Source organism: Octopus sinensis, linkage group LG19 (genome assembly GCF_006345805.1).
Source record: "Octopus sinensis linkage group LG19, ASM634580v1, whole genome shotgun sequence".
NCBI classification, from domain to species: domain Eukaryota; kingdom Metazoa; phylum Mollusca; class Cephalopoda; order Octopoda; family Octopodidae; genus Octopus; species Octopus sinensis.
The window spans coordinates 43,838,398-43,866,059 of NC_043015.1; the positions used below are offsets into that span (position 1 = coordinate 43,838,398).

General features: G+C 36.7%; 1 protein-coding gene across 1 annotated transcript; it reads right to left on the reverse strand.

Moving 5' to 3' along the window:
- Nucleotides 1-4,368: 4,368 nt before the first annotated feature.
- LOC115222061 (gastrin/cholecystokinin type B receptor) lies at nt 4,369-27,662 on the reverse strand. Its single transcript, XM_029792164.2, has 5 exons — nt 27,538-27,662; nt 21,142-21,265; nt 19,230-19,432; nt 9,803-9,905; nt 4,369-4,979 (listed from the first exon to the last, which is right to left on the reverse strand). Exons 1-5 carry the CDS (start codon nt 27,627-27,629, stop codon nt 4,545-4,547), a joined length of 957 nt encoding a protein of 318 aa, XP_029648024.2. The 5' UTR covers nt 27,630-27,662; the 3' UTR covers nt 4,369-4,544.

Consider the following 27,662-nt stretch of genomic DNA (forward strand, 5'->3'; position numbering starts at 1 on the left):
TTTTTTGATTTATGACTAAAGAACGAGTTTGATGTTAACAAATCTTTAGTCCCCATGTACGATTCGCAATCTTACTAACAATCAGCAGTAATTCTTTCAGTTGAAAATACCACGCATCAATATTACTGAAGCGAGAGGTTGATTTTTCCTTTCACTAAATTCAAACAAAATATTTACCGAATACAACCAGGTAAGGATTTTATTAATAACAATTGCAAATATTTTTTAGACTGTTAGGTGAACTACAATCGAGTATTTCGCTGCTTCCACACATCCAGACGCTGATTGATAATACCGCCACTGTTTACAGAAAGAAATACATTTTTATGTCTATATGAATGAATAACAATCGATGCATCTTAACTAAACCTAACCTACCATAAACTATATTAGATTCGGTAAGGTTAGACGTGGTTAACGTGGGTTAGATAAGGTTGCATTAGTGCTTGTATGAAAAGATACACGCACATTAAAATCCACTGGAAATAGCCTGCCGACAGACATTACGTCTCTCGACAGATATAATGGCGGACATTATGTCTCCCACTAGCCTTTTGGTGGCACACACACATACACACACATTTATATAATCAGGAGAGATTTCTTTCGTTGTTATATAGATAGAGGAATATATATATTTTTGTTGGGTAATATTGAAGAAAAAAAACCAATTGTATAACGAATATGAATGTTTTAGTTTAAAGAATTTTTTTCATAAGAAAACGTTCGTTTAAAATTCGACATGAGATTGGTGCTGTTGTATTTAATTCGTTGCCCAATTCAGTTTCAAAAATGTGGTATATTATATCTATTTGAGATTCTGATTTATTTTAGTGAAAAAAAAATAAGCTTCTTAGCTACAGTAATAATGCTACATTCACTTTCATGCTTCTGGGGTCGTTAAATACGTACCAGTTAAGTACTGGGGTCGATGTAGTCGACGTAATCAACTTTACTCCAGGATATGCCAAGCCAGTATGGCATAGTAGGCTCATAAAACAAAGGTAATGTCAAACTCAATTCATGGCCCCCACATCGGGCCGTGGTTGATGCAGAGAACATTCCGTGGCCCTCGTCCTGCAGTAGACATTTCAGATTTAAATTCAATTTATTCTTTACACTTTTAAACTTTTACTGGTTTCAGTCATTTTGACTGTGGCCATACTGGAGCACCGCTTCTAGTCGAGCAAATCGACCCCAGGACTTATTCTTTGTAAGCCCAGAACCAATCCAATATTTTTTTTTTTTTGCTACCCACAACGGGCGAAATACAGAGAGGACAAACTAGGACATACAAACGGATTAAGTCAATAACATCGACACCAGCGCGTAACTGGTACTTATTTAATCGAGCCCGAAAGGATGAAAGGCAAAGTCGACCTCGGCGGAATTTGAACTCTGAACGTAACGGCAGACGAAATACGGCTACGCATTTCGCCCGGTGTGCTAACGTTTCTGCCAGCTCGCCGCCTTGATCCAATCCAATAAGTCACCATTGATTTCTAAACCTTTATATAATCTTAATTAGAGCAGGAGGCGCAATGGCCCAGTGGTTAGGGCAGCGGACTCGCGGTCGTAGGATCGCGGTTTCGATTCCCAGATCGGGCGTTGTGTGTGTTTATTGAGCGAAAACACCTAAAGCTCCACGAGGCTCCGGCAGGGATGGTGGTGATCCCTGCTGTACTCTTTCACCACAACTTTCTCTCACTCTTACTTCCTGTTTCTGTTGTACCTGTATTTCAAAGGGCCGGCCTTGTCACTCTCTGTGTCACGCTGAATATCCCCGAGAACTACGTTAAGGGTAGTGGAGTGCTCAGCCACTTACACGTTAATTTCACGAGCAGGCTGTTCCGTTGATTCGGATCAACCGGAACCCTCGTCGTCGTAACCGACGGAGTGCTTCCATCCAATTAGAGCACCTCCCCCCAACAATGAGGAAGTAGAGTATTGTTATGACAAACTGCATAACAGTGGAGGGAAGATTAGTTTATTCCGTTTAAGGGGAAGGGCTCTAAAGCGGTATGTATGTTTTGCATGCGTGTGTACTACGAAATTTTAAGTGAATGAGCCCAAACTGATAATGAGAAGTCTGGAGAGTAAAGGAAGCTTGTGAAGTCCTTTGCAAACTTAAGTCTAATATTTAAAATATTTACGAAGATTATTTAAATTCCAGACGTCGAGAAAATTGAAAATATATCTCAGGCACAAAATATCACTGCAGCGTTCAAATCTTAGAAAAGCAGTTTCAGCAGATAATAAATTACGGTAAACAGGTTTAACTGGAAGGGAGTAAATTTAATCGAATAAAATGGCTGAGCTTACGCAATGCTGTTATTTGTTCAGGTGTTGCGTAAGGCGTTAATTTAGTTGTCGAATCAACTGCGATAAGAACCACAAAATTAATGTGCTTCTTTTGAATGCATTTTTCTATAGGCTCTAAAGAAGGCAGAATCCATTTATGGTTAATTCTTACTTCGCCTAAAGCAGTCAATCATTTTCACAAGGCGCTTGAACATTTTTTGTTAATTGCATAACATGGATATCATTAATTGCTTTGAACTTGAAACAAATGGATCAAATAATTATTAGATAGCTACAAAATTTAGGGTTTTCCAGATTTCAGATATTACACCTGCGAAATGGTGTAACTACAGTCCGACTTTACGTTGCCAAAAGGCGTTCGTTTGTTTGCCGTTTAATTTAGCTTCTCTGAAATCAGGAATTGTAAATTGGCTTAGCGTAAACACCGTTCATCGAGGTGATTACACGCAAAATTATTCAGTACGTATTCATGGAAAGACATGCTACCGAGGATTTGTCATCTTAGGCACGTCTCTTTGTTTGGTTGGAGGAAATCTATTTACAGAGAATTTTTAAATAAAGGAAGGATCTCGAAGCTTATCTCAAGTTAATGGTTTAGAATACAAACAATTACATGGCGGGTAATCTAAATGATATACTTCAATGCAAATCTAACATTTGTCTTAATTCAGCTTACCAAGGCATTGCGGTAGTTGTGTGGTAAAAAGCACCTTTGGGACTCGTCTTCTCTATAGCATTGGGTTGACCAAAGCCTTGTGAGTGATCTTGGCAGATGGGAACTGAAAGACGCTCATTGCATGTGAGTGTGTGTGTTTGTGTGTGTGTGTGTGTGTGTGTGTATGTGTGTTTGTGTGTGTATGTGTATGTGTGCACCTTTGTGTTTGCTGCCACCGCTACTTGACAATCGATATTGTTTTGTTTACATCCTGGTAACAGCTGCTCGGCAAAAGAACACCGATGAAGTAAGTACGAAGCTTAAAAGATAAAGGCGGCGAGCTGGCAGAAAAGTCAGCACGCTGTGCCAAATGCGTAGTCGTATTTCGTCTTCCGTTACGTTTTGAGTTCAAATTCCGCAGAGGTCGACTTTGCCTTTCATCCTTTCGAGGTCGATAAATTAAGTACTAGTTACGCACCGGAGTCGTTGCAATCGACTTAATCCTTTTGGCTGTCCTTGTTCGTCCCCTCTATGTTTAGTCCTTTGTGGGCAATAAAGAAATAAAAAAAAAGAAAATAAGCATTGGGTTCGCTATCTTTAACTAAGCCCTTTAAGGCGGTGCCCCAGCATGGCCTCAGTTCGTGACTGAAACAAGGAAAACATTAAAAAGATATCTTAAATTCCGAATCTGTTTACACAGCTTGCGTTAAATTCTCATTACGTTTTTAATCCTGACAGACAGCGTTAACGTGACAGATTTCAATCTAACTCAAGAAATGAGAATTATGGCACTAGCTGCTAATTACTGTGGCTAGGTAATCTTTCTTCCTTCATCTCTGTATTTCCTTCATTCGTGCATTCTCGATCCACGCATCTATTTACTTCTCATCACGCTTCAACTAAAAACAAATCTGAATCTCTCCGACCCTCTGGAAATTCCTTCTCGAAATGCAGACGACCCGGCAAGTGAAAGAAACGAACAAACAAACAGGCACAGTTGTGGCTGTCAGGTAAGATGTTTGCTTCCCCAGCACATGCTTCAGGGTTCAGTCCCACTGTGTGGCACCTTATGTAAGTGGCTTCTACTATACGTGTATGTGTGTGTGCTCGTCGCCCCACAGATGGCAGCCGGTGTTGCTGTGTTTACATCCCCGTGACTTAGCGATTCAGCAAAAGACTCTGATAGAATATGTACCAGGCTTAAAAATAAAGACCGGAGTCGATTCGTTCGCCTAAGATCTTCTAGGTGCTGCTCAAGCATGACCGCAGTCTAATCACTGAAAAAAATTGAAGTATAAACAAAAAAAAAAAAAATGCTGCAGCAAAAGCAAAACGAAAGTAACATTAGAAAGCAAAACCAAAAAAATAAACCAAACTTCAAGAACGTTAGATTTGTGTTTTTACAATTATTTAATACTTTCATTATAAAATATGATAACCTGATTAGAATCTAATTATATAATAATAGATATTTAACGACTGATTGAACAAAACGGTACGTTATATAATAAATAAGCCATTTTACAAATGGATGAATAATATATATCATTGATTAACATCGACCAGTTCAGGCATCTTCAGAACACGATACAATGGTGACCTTGACGTTATCTGAACTGGAGTTGCTGTGGTCCAGTTTTTCCTCGCTGTTTTTGTTGTGATGTCGACGATTCTGATTAAATGAGGTAGACCTTGTTGTGAATGACACGGTAGATCTTCTAATTGATCGTTCGCGACCGTTCGTTGGTCGTAGACTTCTGTTGCACAAGTTACGGAATATATGCTTGAATGACTCGCGGAAGTTCCTAGACAGAAATGAATAGACGACTGGGTTGATGCAGCTGTTGAAGTAAGACATGAGATGGAAGGCCATGCGAACGGGTTTCGTGTGACCGTAGTGGAGGACGGGTAGGATTTCGAAACCGACCAAAACGTTGTTGATAAGAATTGGTGCCCAGCACAGAACAAACAGCAGGACAACAATCGCCAACATCTTCAGAACCTGAGGAAATAAACAAGAAACATTTACATGTCATAGTAACATTTCGTATTGAAATTTAACTTATTTTCTTTACTCTTTTACTCTTTTACTTGTTTCAGTCATTATGACTGTGGCCGTGGTGGAGCACCGCCTTTAGTCGAACAAATTGACCCCGGGACTTATCCTTTGGTAAGCCCAGTACTTATTCTATCGGGTTCTTTTTGCCGAGCCACTAGGTTACGGGGACGTAAACACACCAGCATCGGTTGTCAAGCGATGTAGGGAGAGACAAACATAGCCACACAAACATATACATACATACACACACACATATAATATATATATATATATACACATATCTATCTATCTATCTATCTTCTATCTATCTATCTATCTATCTATCTATCTATCTATCTATCTATCTATCTATATATATATATATATATATATATATTAATATATATATATATATACATACACATATATATGACGGGCGTCTTTCAGTTTCCGTCTACCAAATCCACTCACAAGGCTTGGTCAGCCCGAGGCTATGGTAGAAGACACTTGCCCATGTTGCCATGCAGTGGAACTGAACCCGGAACCATGTGGTTGGTAAGCAAGCTACTTACCACACAGCCACTCCTACGCTTATAAGCCATTCCTACGCCTATAAGCCACTCCTACGCCTAATTTGCCAATCATAATCCGATGAAAATATTTGATCAAAATATAAATATATTTGTGTATAATCTCGAGATAAATAATATCTTAACAAAATATTTCTGCTATATATATATATATTTATTGCACATACACATCATATATATATATATATATATATATATATTTATATATATATATATAATATATATATATATATATATATAGTAAGGAAAAATCTTTTTTAAAATGCAGAATGCTCAAATGAAAGAAAATTTTAATAAAATGAGAAAAATTAAAATATATAATATATATTTATTCAACCGGTTTTCGTCATTGTATGACTTGTCAAGAATATCTATGTTTTAAGAAGTTATTTTAAAATTAGAAAGGGGAAAAAAGAAAATTGCATTGTTTTTTGTAAAAGAATAATGATAAAAATGTACAAAAATTAAAAAATAAGTTCTCCGATACATTGTGAGTTCGTTGTACTTTGAGTTTTATGGTTGTTTACCAAAAATTACCTTGAGGTGTTAGATCCAAAGGGATTAAGAGCATGTGATGTGTTGTGTTGTTAAATTCAGCATGTTGCAGGACACAGGAAGTAGTAGTAATTGTGGTCCTGGTTCTTCAGTTCCTGTGTTGTGGGTAAGGGGAGACAACTCTTTTGAGTTCTTCAATAAAACCCAAATTATAAAACTATCATTTTAGCTTCATTTGTATTATCTTTTTTTATATAATTGCTTGTTAACTTAACTTTCAGATTTTAACACTTTATTTATATTATTTTCTAATAATATAAATCTGCATAGACAATTGCATTTCAAATTGTCATATCATTTATAATAAAAATGATAGTAATAACAACAATAGTAAAAATGATATTTAAAGAATATAAGTTTTAGCTTGAAGTGATGAATGCATGGTATCTTATATATTTGTGTTAGTCCATCCATGAAGAGTGAGGTAGAGAAAGGAAGTTTGATCAACGAGGAGTTTGCATATTAAGTTGTGTTTGGAATTTTTCAATAAAGAGATTCTCCTTGTTAATTCTCTCCTGAGTGGTGATCCCGTCTTTACATTGGTAGAAGGGGAATATATAGAATTTGGGGTTTAAGTCTTTAGCACATGAGTCTAAGTGGTCACTCAGTGGAATTTGTCGGTATTCCGGGAGATTTATTTGTTCTTATGCACCGTTACTCGTTTACGTAACGGGAGACTCGTTTGTCCAACATAATTATGTTGGCAACCAGCGCATGTGAGAACGTAGATAAGGTTCTCGGAGGAACAGGAAAAGTTAGTCTTGATTTTAAACTTCGTACCTTGTTTGAAGGTAAATTCAGAGCCTTCAAGTAGAAAGGGGCAGGTACCACAGTTTGAGCGTGCACATTTTTTACTGTTGGGGGTGGATGTGGTGTGTGAAGTTTGGCATTTGTCAAGAGTTTTTTTAAAGATTTGTGTTGCCTTTTGCATTTGAGGATTTTGTGTGTATTTATAATGTTTTTCATTTTTGGGTCTGTTGACAGTAGACTGAGGTTTTGTATGATTGTGGTGTATGCTTCGATATTTTTGGGGTTGTGGGTGGAAATGTATGGAAGTATTTTGAGGTTGTGTGTGTTGTTAGGTTGGGTGGTTTTCAGTGTAGTGTTGTCTAGTTCTTTGGCGCGTTTTATTCCATACTCTATAAGGGTGGAGGGATATTGACGTTGTAATAGTGTTTTTTTGAGGTCTTGAAGGCGTATTTCTCGTGTTTTGGATCCGAGACACAATGGTGCATACCCTTTTAGCTAAATTGAAAGGGATATTTGTCTTGGTGTTTTTGGGTGGCATGAACTAAAGAGGAGGTATTGTTGTGAGTCTGTGGGTTTGTGGTAGATGTCTGTTATGATTTGGTTCTTAGGTGTTTTTATAATTAGGAGATCAAGGAATGGGAGATGATGTTTGCTTAATCCATAGTGAATTGGATGTTGGGATGTATGTTGTTTAGTATGGTTTTGAATTCCAGGAGTTTTTCATAAGGTTCTTTCCATATGATGAAACAATCATCTAAATACCTTTTCCAGTTTTCCATTAGGTAGGTATGGAAAACATGTCCAAATTTCTGGCTTGATATTTTCATAGAGTGACAGTTCGAAGTAACCCATTATGAGGTTCGCAAGGACTGGTGCAGCCTTGGTACCCATCGCAATGCCACATTTTTGACGGTAGTGTGTGTCGTCGAAGAGAAAAAAATTGTTTGTCAGAATGAACTTAAGAGATTCTGTAATAAAAGACTTGTTAATGCGGTCAGGGAATGTCTTGGTGTGTTTTTCTAGCCAGAAGTCAATTGCCTCTATACCATACTCGTGTGGAATGTTGGTGTAGAGGTTGATGACATCAAAGGATACCAGGAGTGCCTCCTCGTTAACTGTTTTCGGGAGGTGTTTGAGCATGTCCAGATCATCCCTAATGAAACTTTTGATGTGGGTAAGGAAAGGTTTCAAAAGGATGTCTAGGAAGTTACTCAGGCGGTGTGTTTCACAGGAGGTACCAGCCACGATGGGCCTTAGTTTTAGGTCCTCCGGTGCTTTGATGTTGATGTGGATGTCAGTGGAGAGTTTGCAGGCTTCGGTGATGTATTTGTTTTTATGGATTTTAGGAAGGCCATAAAAAAGCTGGGCTTGCATTTGAAAATGGTGATATAATCCCTTTCTTTTTCTGTGAGTCCCTGACCGTGTTGGCGTATGAGTGTGGTGAGGTTTCTGATTGTTTTTTGCTGTTTGTAGTTGTTAATAACCTCATAGAAAATGTTATTGTTAAGCATGGAGAACACTAGGTGTTTATAAAATTCCGTGTCCATAAGGACCACAGCACTCCCTTTGTCCGCTTCTTTGATGGTGAGGTTTTTATCCAGTTGTATGTCACGTAGGTTTTCCCATTCTTCCTTACTGAAATGGATTTTACCTTGGTTTTGCTTGGGGTAAAGGGGAGACTCTGGATGTGTTTACAGAAATCGTCCAGTGTTTTATTTCTCCCTTTTGGTGGTAGGAAGTTGCTTTTATTTCTGATCAATGAGTCGTCCCCATTGTTGATATCTGTCAAAGCTTCTGTTAGGCGAAGTTTTCCTCCAGTGATGAAGCCATGAAAAAAATAGTAATCAAGCCCCAAGATGAAACGCTAAACTATCATAAAGAACTTTTCTAGGAAGCTACGTTGTGTTATATAAGTTTGTGGAATATATTTATTGGTGCAATAAATTATATAAGTCGTTGCTTGCTCGCAGTTTGGTTTGGTAACGTAACATGCATTCACTAATAGATTTGAGTGTCTCAGGATCGAGCGCGAGTGTGTGTGTGTGTGTCCGTGTGTTATGCACCAAGGGATTTCTGCTGCAGCTGCCACCCAATAATCTCTCCCACTCTCTCGACATCAATAGGACAAAATTTGTCATGTTTACTCTCAACCGAAGTAAGGCCCTATAACCTCACTACCTCCTCATGGTCCAATAAAAATAAAGAAAACTTACTCGGCAAAAGGCGCGAGTAAGTTCAGTCTTACTTATTCCTCTGCAGAATCGAAGCTTCACCGCAGCAGCTAAGAAAACAAAGCAGAGATGGCGGACGGCCGGCTGGTAGATGCGATGGCTGCTGGATCGAACGCAAGTGTGTGTGTGTATGTGTGTCCATCTTGGAATCTGTACCTTTGTCGAAGCGGAACAACCACAGGATGGGGTCAGAAGTATGTTCCAGTAATCGATTAATATGCTTTTCAGCTGCACAGATTGAAATGTCTTGAACTGAAGTGCTTTGCCCCTCAAGAATGCAGCGCTCAGCCCAGTCCAGAAACTGAATCTACGACGTATGAATATGAGCCGCAGAGCTCTTCTCACCATACCACCGACCTTCAGGTTTGTACGCCAAACCATTCAGAAATGCTTACAGCAGCAATAATCGCAATCACGAGTAATGATTCCGGTGACTAACAACAATATCTTTTCACTGCTAGAGATGTTACGGATGTGCGAATATATTTGGAAAAGCTGCACGCCGTTCTGTTAGAGAATAACCATTATTGCATAAACACGCGTACGACAGTGGCAAAAGTAGAAACAATGAAAACGGCAAAGAATAATTGTCGTGTGTGAATATAAGAAAAGACAAAACTAAAAAACTTCATGAATGAATTTGAAATACAGAAGAAGTTACCTGCATTTTCGTTTTGTCATCTTCGACAGATATTTTTTTGGCGGTTTTCTTGTTTGATTTGGTCATTTTGTAGTTATTGTGGTTCGTTGAACATTCTGAAAGACTTCGTGTAGAAAGAGATAGAAAAAAAAAATTAATTTACAGAAAAGCACGCGTTCATGCATGTATGCACACATATTCACACATTGAAGGAGACACATGCATGTCCATGTTCTTATAATTACTTAAATATGCATATATTTAGATAATCTCTCACACACACACACACGTATATATATATATATGCATATATCATATATATATATACCATATATATTATATATATATATATATATATTATATATATATATATATATTATATATGTATATATATTAATCTATACCATATATATACATATACACCATATATATATATATTTACATATAATCATATATATATGTATACATATACGTATATATATCATGTTCAAATTCATATATATATATATACATATATATATATATATTATATATATAATATATATATTATATATATATATATGCACACACACACACACACAACAAACACACGCACACACAGATATAACATCTGTGCTTCAATATGTTTGCACACATATATACATACACAGCCATACGCACACATATGCATAAGCATACACGTACATTCATACATATACGCCTGGCTGTGCATGTGTGTATGTATGTGTATGTCCGTGAAAGAATATCTGGTAAACATCTTTTAATTATTGGAGCGCAGTTTCATTTCTTTTCAATTTCTCCTCGTCTACTTTAGAATTCAATAGTTCACACTAAAATAAGGAAGGCAAGCAGTGTACTAATTATATCTTCAAACGTTATTCTGTGTTTATTAGAGAAAATGGTAAAATATAGCATAAAACATTTAGGAATGTTGGCTCAATTGTCTTTACAATACAGTTTCAAATGTATAAGTGAAGCAAGTGGACATAGCTATAGAATATAATCGTTTCTAAATGAATTTCTTTCTGAAGAATTCTGAAGTATATTTATTATAAGTAGAGGAATTACAATGGATTATACAAATTATATAGACATATACGAACAGACACGCATACAGCACCATCACTCACTCAAACGTATTTCTCTCTTTCTCCCTTGCTCTATACATACATACATACATACATAAATATATATATACACATCTATATCTATCTATCTATACATGTATAATATTTGTAAGTATATTGATACCTATATGAATGTATGTATGTATGTATGTATGTATATATATGTATATATATATTATATATATATATATATATATATATATATATATATATATATATATATATATATATATGTATGTGTATATATTTATACATATCTTATTTCTAAGCATATTTATACACGGATATAAATATATATATATATATACATATATGCATACATACAAACATACATACTTATAACTGCGCATGCATACACACAAATATATATATACGTAAATAGGAATATATACATATGTGTGTGTGTGTGTGTGCTTGCGTGTGCGTGTATGTCAGTAGGAGTATAAAAAGTTGTATGGATCCATGCGTATGATCAGAAATGCTGTAAACACGACCAGTATTATAAAACGTTGAACATTTCACAGACACGAGTTCCAATTAACGCAATTGCACAGCAGAAACAGCGTGAAACATACATACATACATACATACATACAAACATACATACATACAAACATACATACAACATACATACATACATACATACATACATACATACAAACATACATACTAAAATTGATAATAATGCCAAAAACAGCTGGAGTTAAGAACAGAAATTTCAGCTCATATATGAATGGAATTTAGCTTAAAGGAATGTTCATACTCGAATGTTGAACGGGGAAAATCAGTCCCCCAGGGCACAAAACCTGTGCATTAATCGTTTCACTATCTCTCCTGTCCCATGTAAAAAATGCTACAAGTACCTAGGCATTGCTGGTAACATATCATACAGTGGAAGCACTCCGTCGGATACGACGACGAGGGTTCCGGTTGATTCGATCAACGGAACAGCCTGCTCGTGAAATTAACGTGTAAGTAGCTGAGCACTCCACAGACACGTGTACCCTTAACGTAGTTCTCGGGGATATTCAGCGTGACACAGAGAGTGACAAGGATGACTCCTTGAAATACAGGTACAACAGAAACAGGAAGTAAGAGTGAGAGAAAGTTGTGGTGAAAGAATACAGCAGGGATCACCACCGTCCCCTGCCGGAGCCTCGTGGAGCTTTTAGGTATTTTCGCTCAATAAACACTCACAACGCCCGGTCTGGGAATCGAAACCGCGATCCTACGACCGTGATTCTGCTGCCCTAACCACTGAGCCATTGCGCCTCCACAACATATCATACAAAGGTGTTGTGAATAGAGATACAGTGACCCGAGAATATTAGTCGAAGTATGGCACTCGGAACTCTTCTCTTGCCACAATATTCCACGATGCGTTTACAGTGTCATTGCTGATTCCTACATTTGGGATGCTTGACCGGTGTGCAGAAGAAAATTCACTACATAGACATCTAAACCCGCATGTAATGTCGACGGATTCTACATTAGAAAAGAGATCAGTGTAGACAGCCTTCGAATGTCATCTAGTCCTTCTCAGACAGCAGAAAGATTAGATAAATACTTAGAGTTGAAAAGTGAAGAGAACAATATCCAATGTGTCGGCAGCGAGTCCTCAGGAAGCACTCTCTCCCAGATGACCTTCCATACAATCTCAAAACATCCGGCCTAACATACTGCAAAGAAGATATGGATGTAAAACACTAAATATACCAAAAGAAACGAAAACGCGAAAAGAGAGTGATAAATGAGACCATGCATCGGTATGTTTGCCGTAGACTTGAAGAAGACAGTATTATGAACAAACCTCTACATCCTACATCGAAGGTTATTTATTTGCAATCCAAGAACAAGAGATTAAATTCGACAAGATAAGTTATATATTAAGAAATATTCTTAAATGATTTTCGATTATTTATAGTTAATACACGTATTTTTTGATAATTAGTATCAGTTAAGATAAGTGCATTTATTCTATTACTTTTTTTTATTATTTTAGACCTGATGAGTGACTATATTTTTAAATAGAATTAATTTTAGTTTGATTTAATTTGGAATCAAATTGATTTTCTTCTCTTCTTCTTCTTCTTCTTCTTCTTCTTCTTCTTCTTCTTCTTCTTCTTCTTCTTCTTCTTCTTCTTCTTCTTCTTCTTCTTCTTCTTCTTCTTCTTCTTATTATTATTATTTATTTGAAAATATAGCCATGAAACGTACGTAGTCTTTTACTACTATTTACTATTTATTGTACTTTATTGATTTAAAATAAGTTTTTTTTATAGTATATGTTTTCTATATGGTGTGAATAACACCTTTCTTTAATGAATTGTCTAATAGTGTTTTTTCTCTAAATTATGCGCACAAACACACACACACACACACACATATATATATATATATATATATACATATATATATATATATATATAATATATATATATATACACATATATAAGTATATCTATATATGAGTGTGTGTGTTTTTATATGTTTTTATATATATACATATATATGAAGATATGTATATATATATCCATGCATATATGTGTGTGTTCTTATATATATAATATATATATATATATATATATATATATAATATATATATATATAATATATATATATATACATATATATATATATATATGCATATATATATGAATATATATGTGTGTCTACGTACATTATTAAAGGCCTTCCCGCCTTCACCATAAATATTTGTCACGGTCATTACCTATATAAAACTACGTTAGCAGCCAATGGACGCCCCACCTTTCATGACCGTAGGGTGTTTTTCATGTACAACACATAGACAGTTGGAGAAGACATAGACAGTTGGAGAAGCTCAAATCATTTTTTTCTACGAGAAATTTCTGATTCTTCACCTGATTCTTCATTAACTGGAGTAGTGTGCGCTGTACGCGGTCTCTCTAGTTTTTATGAAATGTTTTGGAAATTATTCCTTCCGTTGTAATGCATTTCCCCCTACTTATAATTCTGGTGAACACTGTATTAATGAAGCCAAGTAGTCGCCGAACCATTCAGTATAATGAAATAACGTGTTAAGTAGGTTCATAATATAATAATAATATATAATTCTACTCTCCTTCTTGTTGAAGAGATTATGTTGCAATTTGAGAGAGACAGAAAGAGAGAGAGTGAGAGAGAGGGGGAGAAAGAGGGAGAGAGAGAGCGAGAGAGAGGAAGACAGAGGGAGAAGATAGAGAGAGGCGAAGATAGAGGGAGAAGAAGAGATAACAGTGTGGTAGTGAGAGATCAAGTCAGAAAATATACTTTTCTTCTCTAGGCAAGAAGTCCGAAATTTTGGGGGAAGCGGACCAGTCGATTAGATCGACTCCAGTACGCATCAAGTAAATAATTTATCGACCCTGGAAAGATGAAAGGCAAAGTCGACCTCGGCGGAATTTGAACTGAGAACGTAAAGACAGACGAAATACCGCTAAGCATTTCGTTCTGCGTGCTAACGTTTCTGCCAGCTCGCGGCCTTCTTTAAAGAATCATTTCTACTCTAGGCACATGGCCTGAAATTTTTTTTTGGGGGGGGGTGCCAGTCGATTAGATCGACTCCGGTACGCAACTGGTTCCTAATTTATGGACCCAGAAAGTATGAAAGACGAAGTCGACCTCGGCGGAATTTGAACAGAGAACGTAACGGCGGACGAAATACCGCTAAGCATTTCGTCCGGCGTGCTAAAGTTTCCACCAGCTCGCAGCCTTAAAGAAAGAGAATATAAAATGCTGATGCTAAGACCCACTTCGGTCATGAACGACCGTGGGATTGCACCTAGAAAGTTACTCTCCCAGGGACAAGTCCGAGCAAGGTTGTTTATGGAAAACCAGCAGTCGCCCATGCATACCAGCCTCCCCACTCTATACCACCAGTGTTATCCAAAGGAAAGGCAAAGGGGCCGATAAAGCTTGCCACCTGTGACACTGCAACTCACTTCTACAGCTGAGTGAACTGGAGCAACGTGTAATGAAGTGTCTTGCTCAAGAACACAACACGAAGCCCGGTCCGGGATTCGAACTCACAACCTCACGATCGTAAGCTTGTCGCTCTAACCACTGAGCCATGTTGATATAAAGATCTTTATATCAACACTCTTCATCGTCATTTTATTTTCTGAGCCCATCGCAAGAGGCTTTAGACGCAGGAATATTTTCCTTACATTGACAAAGAATTTATTTTGCTAATCAATACAGAAATTCCTTCTAATTAAATTTAAAATTTAAATGGTTAACCTCGGGAATTAGATATCTTTGATGTAAAACATTTGCATGCTGAATGGCCGTAAATGAATTGGTGATAATTTGGTTGCGTTGATGGTTTCTGATTTATGCTGCAGATTTAGTGGTGAGTGGTGAAATTAATGTTCTCTTGCGAGACTTTTTACTAATCTCAAATGACTGTGCCACACAGAAATGTGAATATTCATCTGTTTACTACTACAAACATGATCACACACACCACACACACACACACACACACACACACACAATACACACACGCACATACACACACACGCTCATACACACACGCACATACACACACACTCACACACACACACATACACACACGCACATACACACACACGCTCATACACACACACACACACACACACACACACACACACTCACACACACACACATACACATACACACACGCACATACACACACACGCTCATACACACACACACATACACACACACACACACACACACTCACACACACACACATACACACACGCACATACACACACACGCTCATACACACACACGCACATACACACACGCACACACGCACACATGCACATATACTCTTTACTCTTTTACTTGTTTCTGTCATCGGACAGTGGCCATGCAGGAGCACCGCCTTTAGTCGACCAAATCGATCCCCAGGACTTATTCTTTGTAAGCCTAGTACTTATTCTATCGGTCTATTTTGCTGAACCGCTAGGTTACGGGGATATAAGCACACCAACATCGGTTGTCAAGCGATGTTGAGGAGGGGGACAAGCACAGACAAACAAACATATACACAAACACACACACCACACACACACACACACACACATATATATATATATATACATATATACGACGTGCTTCTTTCAGTTTCCGTCTACCAAATCCACTCACAAGGCTTTGGTCGGCCCGAGGCTATAGTAGAAGATACTTGCCCAAGGTGGCACGCTGTGGGACTGAACCCTGGAACCATATGTTTGGTAAGCAAGCTACTTACCACACACCCAATCCTGCGCGTATATATATTTCCAATAATAATGACGTATATGACTTGAGAAATTTTTTACGCCTTTACGTTAGTTGTCCTCTTTAACAATTATATATATATATATATATATATATATGTGTGTGTGTGTGTGTGTGTGTGGTGTGTGTGTGTGGTGTGTGTGCGAGAGTCTTCAACTATATCTTTGGTTCGACCAAACACTTGTGAGTTGATTTGGTAGACGGAAACTAGAGGAAGCTTGCGTTCATATATACATCCCCATAATCTGGTGGTTCGGCAAAAAAGACCGACAGCATAAACACTCGGCTAAAAACTTTATGTCCTATATACGACTTACCAGTTATCCACGTACAATGGCTCCTTTTATACTTTCATATGTTGCCAACAAGTGTCTTAAAGTGATGGAACAGCTCCTTAAAAATAGCAGCCAAATATGTTTTATTTTATGCTCTATCGTCTGTAAAAGTAAGCGAACTAGTCCTTGGGTATCCTAGATACTATGAAGTAAAATTAAAAGCCGAAATGGTTGCGGATGGAATGCTTTCAATTCAAATTTGATCGTAATTCTCTTCGATTTGTTTGTCTTTCATTATAAACCTGTTCGACCATAAAATGCCTAGCGTCTAACAACGGTGCTAAATATCCCGATTTCAAGCCCTACCACCTCCTCAGTCACGATGCCATTCAGGCATTTCACTTTACTTAAAATGCTGGTTCCTCTTCCTAATTAAACCAAATAACTACTAATTATTTGGTTTAATTATGCAGTGAAATGTAGTGAAATTCTCAGTTTAGTAGCTTTTTCCCCGAATTATAATGCTGTCCTTTATGTTGAAGTAATCATTTTACATAATCATTTGGCGTTTCTAAGGAGCTTAGTTGAAGTATGGCAGAAAAAAATTAAGTGCAATCACTTAGTTTAAAATGGACGTCATTTATTCATGAGAAATTGATATTTAAAATTTTAGATGTTTAGGCAAAATTTCCATTCAAGAAAAAATAAACGATTAGAGAGAAGGAGGGAGCGGATGTAAGAGAGAAAAGAAAGAAGTAAAACTTTGATGACTCAGCCTCCACAAAATCAGAGCTCGCAAACTAAAAACTACTTGAAAAGTACAGATTCTTGCGCTTAGAAGGACGCTTCCAATACAGACACATTAATTAATGTTTTAATTAATGTGTTCTTGTATTGTTCTTATGGAATACTGTTGTTAATTGTCTTTAATTTTGTGAAACAAGAAGCTGACTCTGTACTGTGAAAAATGTCTTAAGTGTGTCTCTACTTTGGTAAAATGCCAGGCATTAAGCGTACTTCTAAAGTACGTAGTCGGTACTTTATTGAACTCCCATGGAAGGTTGAACATCAAAGTTGATCTCAGAACGTAAAGTGCCGGAGCAAGTGCTACAAAACACTGTTCATCGCTGAATATTTTAAAGATTGTTTCCAAATTTCCTACAAAGCCAGTGTGAAGGAGTTTAGTCAATTGTATCGAGTCCAGTACTCGACAGATGATTTTTTATCGATCTTGAGAGGATGAAAGGCAAAGTTGGCACTGCATAATTTGAACACTGAGCGGAATGAATTCAAAGAAATACCGCTAGGAATCTTACCCGACATGCTAACAATACTGTCCGCAGGCCCTCTTGCTGAATACGAGGTGGTATCAAAAACTTCCCGGAACCTTTCAATACCATCTCCTATCTTAATAATAATGTACATAACTAAAGTACAGTGGATTACGTTATCGTATCCGTGGATAAACAGAGTACTCTTTTACTCTTTTACTTGCTTCAGTTATTTGACTGCGGTCATACTAGAGCACCGCCTTTAGTCGAGCACATCGACCCCAGAAGCCTCGTACTTATTCTATCGGTCACTTATGCCGAACCACCAAGTTACAGGGACGTAAACACACCAGCATCGGTTGTCTAGCGATGTTGGGGGCACAAACACAGACACACAAACATGTACCCACATACATATAAATATATACATATATACGACGGCTTCTTTCAGTTTCCATCTACCAAATCGACTCACAAGGCTATGGTAGAAGACACTTGCCCAAGGTGCCACGCAGGGGGACTGAAACCGGAACCAATTTTAAAGGGAGGCTTCAGTCAATCACACGGTTCCCAGTACAGGGTTGAATTATATTTTAACGACACCGATAATGAAAAACAAGGTCGAACTCTATGAAGTATTTGTAGTCAGAATATAAAGAAATACCTATTTCTTTACTACCCACAAGGGGCTAACCACAGAGGGGACAAACAAGGACAGACACACGGATTAAGTTGATTATATCAACTGGTACTTATTTAATCGAACCCGAAAGGATGAAAGGCAAAGTCGACCTCGGCGGAATTTGAACTCAGAACGTAACGGCAGATGGAATACTGCTAAGCATTTCACCCGTCGTGCTAACGTTTCTGCCAGCTCGCCGCCTTATATATAAAGAAATACCTATTTCTTTACTACCCACAAGGGGCTAAACACAGAGAGGACAAACAAGGACAAACAAAAATAATTCGATAATAAACGATAATATTCGTAACTGGTACTTATTTAATCGACCCCGAAAGGATGAAAGGCAAAGTCGACCTCGGCAGAATTTGAACTCAGAACGTAGCGACAGACGAAATACTCCTAAGCATTTCACCTGTCTTATATATAAAGAAATACCTATTTCTTTACTACCCACAAGGGGCTAAACACAGAGGGGACAAACAAGGACAGACATAGGTATTAAGTCGATTACATCGACCCCAGTGCGTAACTGGTACTTAATTTATCGACCCCGAAAGGATGAAAGGCAAAGTCGACCTCGGCGGAATTTGAACTCAGAACATAACGGCAGACGAAATACGGCTACGCATTTCGCCCGGCGTGCTAACGTTTCTGCCAGCTCGCCGCTAAGAAATACCGCTAAGCATTTTGTCTGACGTCCTAAATGTCCTGTCCACTCGCCGCCTTAATGATCGATGTTATAAATTTCCGCTATAAACTTGGACAGTACGTGTGATTAATATATTCCAACTGTTAACTTACCTGCCAGTTCTCATGTCAGCTCTCCGTGCCGTAACACTAACCATTTCACAGTAAATACCAGAATAGGCCACAATCATTACACATGTTGGAATAACGAGCATTATAAAGAACATGTAGAGTTCATATAATTTACTCATCTCTGGCGTTGACCATTCCTTGATACACAAATAACCTTTCATGAAATATCCGACTTCGACAAGTTGCTGAAATAAATATTATTGAATTGACTTTAAACAGGAAAATCCGATTAATTAACGTAATGCAGTTTAATGGAAGCAACAAGCGATAACGCTTGATTCTATGTTGTTTATAAAATAGCGAAATATAACGTTGCAATGCAAGAAGTGTCCGTTCATAGATCGTTAAATTCTCGTTAAATTTAACTGAAGTTAAGACAAATGACTTTTAAATTTGCGAAGAGAACAGTAAAACATTATCGTTCATTAGAATATATACATTTCTTTAAGTTATGTTTGTCATTCAGCTAGGCAAGAAGAAATTGCTAAGTGTGGAAAACAGATGACGGAAAGTGTTATTTGCTTTCGTTTCAAAGGAAACTAGACTCATCCCACGCATCGCTCCGCTGACATGTCATCATGACAGACATGTGATCACTGCAATTGGTGTGGTGTTAGTAGTGGTGTCTGAGAATACGACGGGGAGGTGTTAGTGTTATGAAGACGTTATTGAACAGTTGCAGGTATGGTAAAAAGATTGCATATTGTTCTGATATTTATTGTATTCATAATTGTGTGAAACAACGAGAGTTTGGATATATTAAGGGAATGCTGCAAATATTATCTCCATTACTCACCCATATGTATATATATATTATATATATATATAATATATATAATATATATATATAATATATATACACATATATATATATGTATGTGTGTGTGTGTGTGTATGTGTGTGCATACCTGCATGTATATATGTGTCTGTGTGTTTATGCGTGTGTATACATGTATGTATGTATATACATATATATGTGTGTGTGTGTGTGTGTGTGTGTGTGTATGTTTGTGTGTGTGTGTGTGAGTGTATGTTTGTGTGTGTGTGTTTGTGTGTGGTGTGTTTGTGTCGCTCTAGGCTCACCAAATGACAACAATGAAATGATTAAAGCAAGTAAACTATGAAAGACTATAGCAGCCGAAATTGCGAGGATGATCCGGTTCTTGACTGAAGGTTGAAGGCTTCGAATGTCCCGTCCGTGTTTTTTGTATCGTCTTCTAAATGTTTTGCGTTCTTGTCCCAGTTTGTATTTTTTTACATATATATATATATGTATGTGTTGTGTGTGTGTGGTATGTGTGTGCCATACCTGCATGTATATATGTGTCTGGTTGTTTATGCGTGTGTTACATGTATGTATGTATATAATATATATGTGTGTGTTGTGGTGTGTGTTGTGTGTATGTTTGTGTGTGTGTGTGTGTGAGTGTATGTTGTGTGTGTGTGTTGTGTGTGGTGTGTTTGTGTCGCTCTAGGCTCACCAAATGACAACAATGAAATGATTAAAGCAAGTAAACTATGAAAGACTATAGCAGCCGAAATTGCGAGGATGATCCGGTTCTTGACTGAAGGTTGAAGGGTTCGAATGTCCCGTCCGTGTTTTTTGTATCGTCTTCTAAATGTTTTGCGTTCTTGTCCCAGTTTGTATTTTTTTACATAATATATATATATATATTATATATATATTATATATATATATATATATACATACAATATACAGATTTATGAGAATACATACATGTGTACATATATAAATATGCATTTATGTATGCTTGTTGTGTGTGTATATATATATATATATATATATATATATATATATATATATATGTGGTGTGTGTGTGTGTGTGTGTGTAACAATGACAGAACTACAGAAAATTAAGAATTTGATACAAACCTGTCCAAATAGAATAGGAATAGCCATGAAGAGCGAGAGGAACCAAGTACAGAAGATGACAATTTTGGCGTGGACTAAAGTACAGAGGTACTTAGCTTTAAGAGGATACCGGATGGCTATGTACCTGTAGAGAAGGAATTAATGCATTAGCTTATCTTGGATATATATACTGTCATGTTAAACGAAATATTTCACCTTATTTCTTATTTCTTTATTGCCCACAAGAGGCTAAACATAGAGGAGACAAACAAGGACAGACAGAGAGATTAATTCCATAACTTCGACCCCAGTGCGTAACTGGTACTTATTCAATCGACCCCGAAAGGATGAAAGCCAAAGTTGACCTCGGCAGAATTTGAACTCAGAACGTAGCGACGGGCGAAATACCTATTTCTTTACTACCCACAAAGGGCTAAACACAGAGAGGACAAACATGGACAGACAAAAGGATTAAGTCGATTATATCGACCACAGTGCGTACCAGTTACGCACTGGGGTCGATATAATCGACTTAATCCCTTTGTCTGTCCTTGTTTGTCTCCTCTATGTTTAGCTCCTTGCGGGAAATACAGAAATGCGAATTATTTTCCCATATCTGGATTGGTACTTTGTTATTCACCCTCGAGAGAAGTTGGCATGCAATGCTGAGTTAGGTGGGTTTTGACCTCGGATTTGAATGTGCCCAAAGGAATACTACGATTCATACCGTAGGATTTATTCCTACTCACTTCATTTTCGATCTAGGTTAATTAAGTTTCCCCGTGTGTTTCGATATCTTTCGGCATATCGGAATATATTTACAATTAAAAAGATATTATAGCAATATTTTTTCATCAGAATATGATTTACGCAGTATTTAGACAATAAAGATGTAAAGTATAAACAAATTTATTTAGTCGCAGACAGGAGACGGATATGAAATTAAAGGAAAGTTGATTGAATGTCAATATTTTGTTACATACATATGTGTCTGGCTGTGTGTTTGTGTGTGCGTGTTTATTTGTTTGTGTGTGTATATTTGTGTGTCATCATTAAAAAATTATATGTCACTGTCTCTCCCACGAATTACATAGAATCACACGCCTACACGCACATCTATAAGTGTGCATATATATATATATATATGTCTGTACATATATATGTGTGTAGAGTTATGAATGTATGTGTATGGATATATGTATGTATGTATTTATATGTTATATGTATTTTTATATAGGTGTGTATGGTTATATAACGTATATTATGTATCTAACATGACTGCGAAACAGCTGTTAACTAACAAAATATGTCTTTCACTTCAATTTTTCTTATCTGACCACTATACCTATCTATCTATCTATCTATCTATCTATCTATCTATCTATCTATCTATCTATCTATCTATCTATCTATCTATCTATCTATCTATCTATCTATCTATCTATCTATCTATCTATCTATCTACCTGCCTGCCTATCCGTCTGTCTGTCTGTTTGTCTGTCTCTTTATCTATCTATTTATCTGTATGTCTGTCTGTCTGTCTGTCTGTATGTCTGTCTGTCTGTCTATTTACTAATGTAAATATATTGTAAATGCAAATAAATATATTGTGTGTATGCGTTTGTATTTGTAATATATATACTTATACATACATGCATGCATACATATATGCATACATACAAACATACATAAATATATACATACATGTATACATGCAAGCATACATATACACATAATACATACATATATATATATATATACGCCTTACACATAAACTACATATGGATATATACATATATACACAGCATGTACATATATATATATAGACATCATACATATATAATATATATATATATAATATATTATATATATATATATATATATAATATAATATATATATATATATATATATATTGGTATATGTGTGTTTTATCGTGGTACCATTTTAAGTAGTCATAAATAATTAATTATTATATTTACAATCATGACGAAATGGTAATAATATATGATTTCATTTTGATTTACACATTTACTTAAATCTGAAAATGAAATTAAATGTAACAGAATCTTCAAGTCTGAGACGGGTGGAAACGACATACTGGAAATTTATTGCCAATAAATCAGTTTTTAGATTTATATTTTTATTTTACCATAATGATAGGCAAAAATCGATAAATTTAATTGAAAAAAAAAAGAAACATAATTTGATTCTAAAATTATTCAGATCTAATAAGTTCCCACTTCTTCTTCTTCTTCTTCTTCTTCTTCTTCTTCTTCTTCTTCTTCTTCTTCTTCTTCTTCCTACTCCTCCTCCTCTCCCCCCTCCTCCTCCTCTCCTTCTTCACACCCTCCTCCTCCTCCTCCTCTTCCTCTTCTTCTTCTTCTTCTTCTTCTTCTTCCTCCTTTCATCCTCTTCTTCTCCTTCCTCCCCACCTCCTCCTCCTTCTTCTTTCATTTAATCTACATGTTTTTTACAATCACTTTGCCAGACTCACCCAACATCCTGGGTCGAGTGAAGGATAAGGATGAGACATGTTACAGTATGACCGAAAGCTAGGGCAGGAGGTTTGGCAGGGCCCATACTTAAATATCTTCATGTAATACAACACAGACTTTTAAATGGATAAGGGTTTTCTAAGGATGTGTGCAGTACTTGTCAGCACATTCTTTTGGATTTCTCTGAGACATGGTTCTCCTGGGATATTATCTAGATGTTTCTGACATTATTTTTTTTTTATCATACACTTAGCACCCACAAAAAGAGGAACATTTCTCGCTTTAAGTTGCCGCATCTTTTGTATTTCAATTTCCAGATCCTTATATTTACTTAATTTGTCAAATTCCTTTTTATCAGTGGGAACACTTACATCTATTAGTTTACAAGTATTTTCTTCGCTGATTTTAATAATTATGTTGTGTCAATTAGCCTGGATCGTACTGTCAGAGTTGACTGTAAAAATTCCAGAAGATTGTCACATTTTTACCCTCAACGTTCATACCAGTAAGCAGGAGTACTGATTTTATAGTGTTTACATATTTTCCAATGCAAATACTGACTATCCTATAGTTTGGTGTAAACACAAGACATGCTGAGACGAGATGGTGTATTGTTTCTTCAAATGTGTTACAGAATCTGCATTTAGGGTCAGAACCATTTTGAAAAACGTTAACCTGGTAGATTGTTTTGGAAGCAAGCTTTGATCTTGTGCCGCCAATAGGAAACCTTCAGTCTCTGCTTTCAGACCAGAACTTCCCAGCCACTGATAGGTTATTGCTTGGTCTACATCAACATTTCCACTTCGAAGTATATACTCTCCATTCAGGGACTTCTGGCTCCATGGCCCCTTAAATTTTTCTACCCGTTCTTTTTGCAGTCTGCTTGATCCATTTTGTTTGTTTTGTGGTAGTGGTTTCAGACTCTTCAGCTATATCAGGGTTAATGCTAAGTCCCTTGCCATTTTGCAAGCTTCCTTGACAATAGAATGTGATTTTTTGCCGCTTTAGTGTTCACACACAAGCCGCGGCATCCAGTCCACTCTACTAGATAAATACCTGTTCATTGCTATTGTGGAGACCTTATAGCATAGTTCTACTTGCATCATTCCTCTTCCCTCATTGCTTCTAGGTATATGCACTAAGATATATATGTATGCTGGTTCATTTTTCCCTAGACATTCCGATTTGTTATCCATCGTGAAGAAAAATAGTTGGTTAATACTGCAACTAAAAACACCAGAAGATTACAGAAAGTATGACGATACCTCTGTTATTATAATATATAGTATTGTACAAGTGTCAAAAATATTCACGATTTTGTTTAGATTCCGAGAGGCATACAAATACGTTGGAATTTCATTGACTAATATGCCTACTTGTACAAGGGTCTATGTGTGTATGTATTATACTAATACTTACATACATACATACATACATAGATACAAAGACACGTACGCATGCACACACACACACATTTACATATATATATAAACGTATATACATACATACATACACTTCGGTTGTCGGAATACTTGACGTACAGTGCTTACATTAAACATTTATTGAAGTCACTGCACTGAAGTGGCGCCACATATAATTTTGTAAAAATATTGAACAATACAACATAGTGTTAAGATAAAAGAGCCTGGAGCTAACGGGAAGAAACCTACTGTATATCACGAAACCGTCTTTTAATTGAAATATTAATTACAACGTATGATCCGATATCGCTCTAGAATGGCAAACGCACTGAAGATCAGTATGGGGTAAAAATATTTCGGATTCCTATAAAATATATGTCGCAATTATCAACGTGTTATTGCTGTTCAATTCCTATCTGCACTTACAAACATTTGAAGAATGCGTACCGGTTAGCTAGTTTGGATTATATAACTATGTTACAATTTGTGGTCTAGTATTTGGAGTTATATGAAAGAGAAATAGAGACATATGTACATACATGCGAACACATATCTGCCTACTTCCGCGTATATATATATATATATATATATACTATAAATATATATGTGTGTGTGTGCACGAAGAACTTAAGCGTGCTGTGCGAAAGCGCACGGTTCGTGTAGTGAATGGGGAAAGCTTGGTCTGCAATGTTTGCAGTCGCGTATGCTTGTCAAGAGCAGGGCTCATTAGCCACCAACGGAGCCGCAAATGCAAAATATAAGTTTAGTCCTAGAGGGCACAATGTTCCTGAAGGTCAGCAATGGACTTCCTCGGTCACGAGTGGACGACCATCATATGTATACACACACACACATATATACATATATATACATAATACAAACACTGACCCCCACCACACTTGTCATATTAATGAAAAATATTTTATGCTTATTTAGGGTAATGTAATTTTTTCTGCCATTCGCAGACGGTCTGCAATTGCTGAAGTGAGCGATTGGATTTCACTTGTCCCTCAGTAATCAAATGGACACTTTTCGACACCAAAACGGTTGAAAAATAAAGTAAATTTTGGCAGAATTTGAACGTAGAAATTAAAAGCGATTAAATATCACTAAGCATATTTTGCGGCCTGCTAAATGTCTTGTTAGCTTGCTATCTTTAGGATAATATAATTAAAATGAAATTAATGTAGCCGCAATTTAATATTTAGGAAAATATACAGTATGTTTTTGTGAACTGGTCAATTGAGATTTATAATTAGTAAAATGTACGCATTAAAACTAGCGTATAGTGATTTAACGCTTTTGATAAGGACTTCCATGAAGCCATCAGTTTCTTCAAGGATACCCACTTTCTGTTTAAAGTGATCGAAATTAAAAGCTTTTAGCATGAAGCCAGCTATTTGTTCTGGGCTACCCACTTAAAAGGGATCTTAATTAAAAGCTTTCACCAAAAATTTCGAACTATATTCAAACTCCAGAGATTATATACATATTTAGGTATGGGCAAAAGAAGGTATACAGTGTCCAATATGAGTGGAATGCTCTTTTCATTTCTCTGTCTCTGTCTTAGGATAAGAATTCTATGATTATAGAATTGTTATGTTTAACGAGTTATTTCAGTTTCTCAAATGTGCAATCTTGAAAAGAACACTCCACACATATTAAATAATTGTATATATACTTTCCCCCCTCACCTATATATAAACACACATACATCCTTTCTAATGGAGGCAGAAGGTCTAAAGTTTGTGGGGGACTAGTCAATTACATCGACCCCAGTACTCAACTGGTACTAAATGTATCGACCCCAAAAGGATGAAAGGTGAAGTCCACCTCAGCGGAATTTGAACTCAGAACGTAGCGACGGGTGAAATACCTATTTCTTTACTACCCACAAGGGGCTAAACACAGAGAGGACAAACAAGGACAGACAAACGGATTAAGTCGATTATATCAACCCCAGTGCGTAACTGGTACTTATTTAATCGACCCCGAAAGGATGAAAGGCAAAGTCGACCTCGGCGGAATTTGAACTCAGAACGTAGCGGCAGATGAAATACCGCTAAGTATTTCGCCCGGTGTGCTAACGTTTCTGCCAGCTCGACAATAACAATGCTAATTGTTATTTTAATTAATTCTGTATTTCAAAATTAACTGAAAGGAAGCCTGTCCTTTTTAACAAAAAATGGTGACAAATGAGTTATCGTTTGATAACCATACTCTAGACCTAACATACCACCAAATTTAACACCCAGCCATCGGTCATTGAGGGCATTTAGTTATCTGGCTATTGTTGAGAGCTTTTGAAAAATGAACACTTTCCCAGCTCCCACTCCACCCATTTTGTTTTTGTTTGCCTGCAGACATTGAAATGCAGATATTTACGTTTGGTATAAGTTCCGTTCATCTCATTAAACTGGGAGGGTCTGAAACAGTTAAGGTTGATACTTCTCATCAATGGCTAACTTAAACAAAGACAAAGAAACTATCACATACCTACCTCTCTACACTCATCATTGTAAGCGTCATAACGGAGCAAATCATGGAGACATTTTGAACATAGTGAACCATTTTACACAGCACGTAACCCATTGTCCAGGTAAATGAGAAAAAGGCGATTCCCTG

Coding starts and splice junctions, on each gene's coding strand:
- LOC115222061 (XM_029792164.2), bottom strand. CDS start 27,629: ATGGGTTACGTGCTGTGTAAAATGGTTCACTATGTTCAAAATGTCTCC. Junction 21,266..27,537: donor ACAATGATGAGTGTAGAGAG/GTAGGTATGTGA, acceptor CCTTCTCTACAG/GTACATAGCCATCCGGTATC. Junction 19,433..21,141: donor TTCCTATTCTATTTGGACAG/GTTTGTATCAAA, acceptor TATTTATTTCAG/CAACTTGTCGAAGTCGGATA.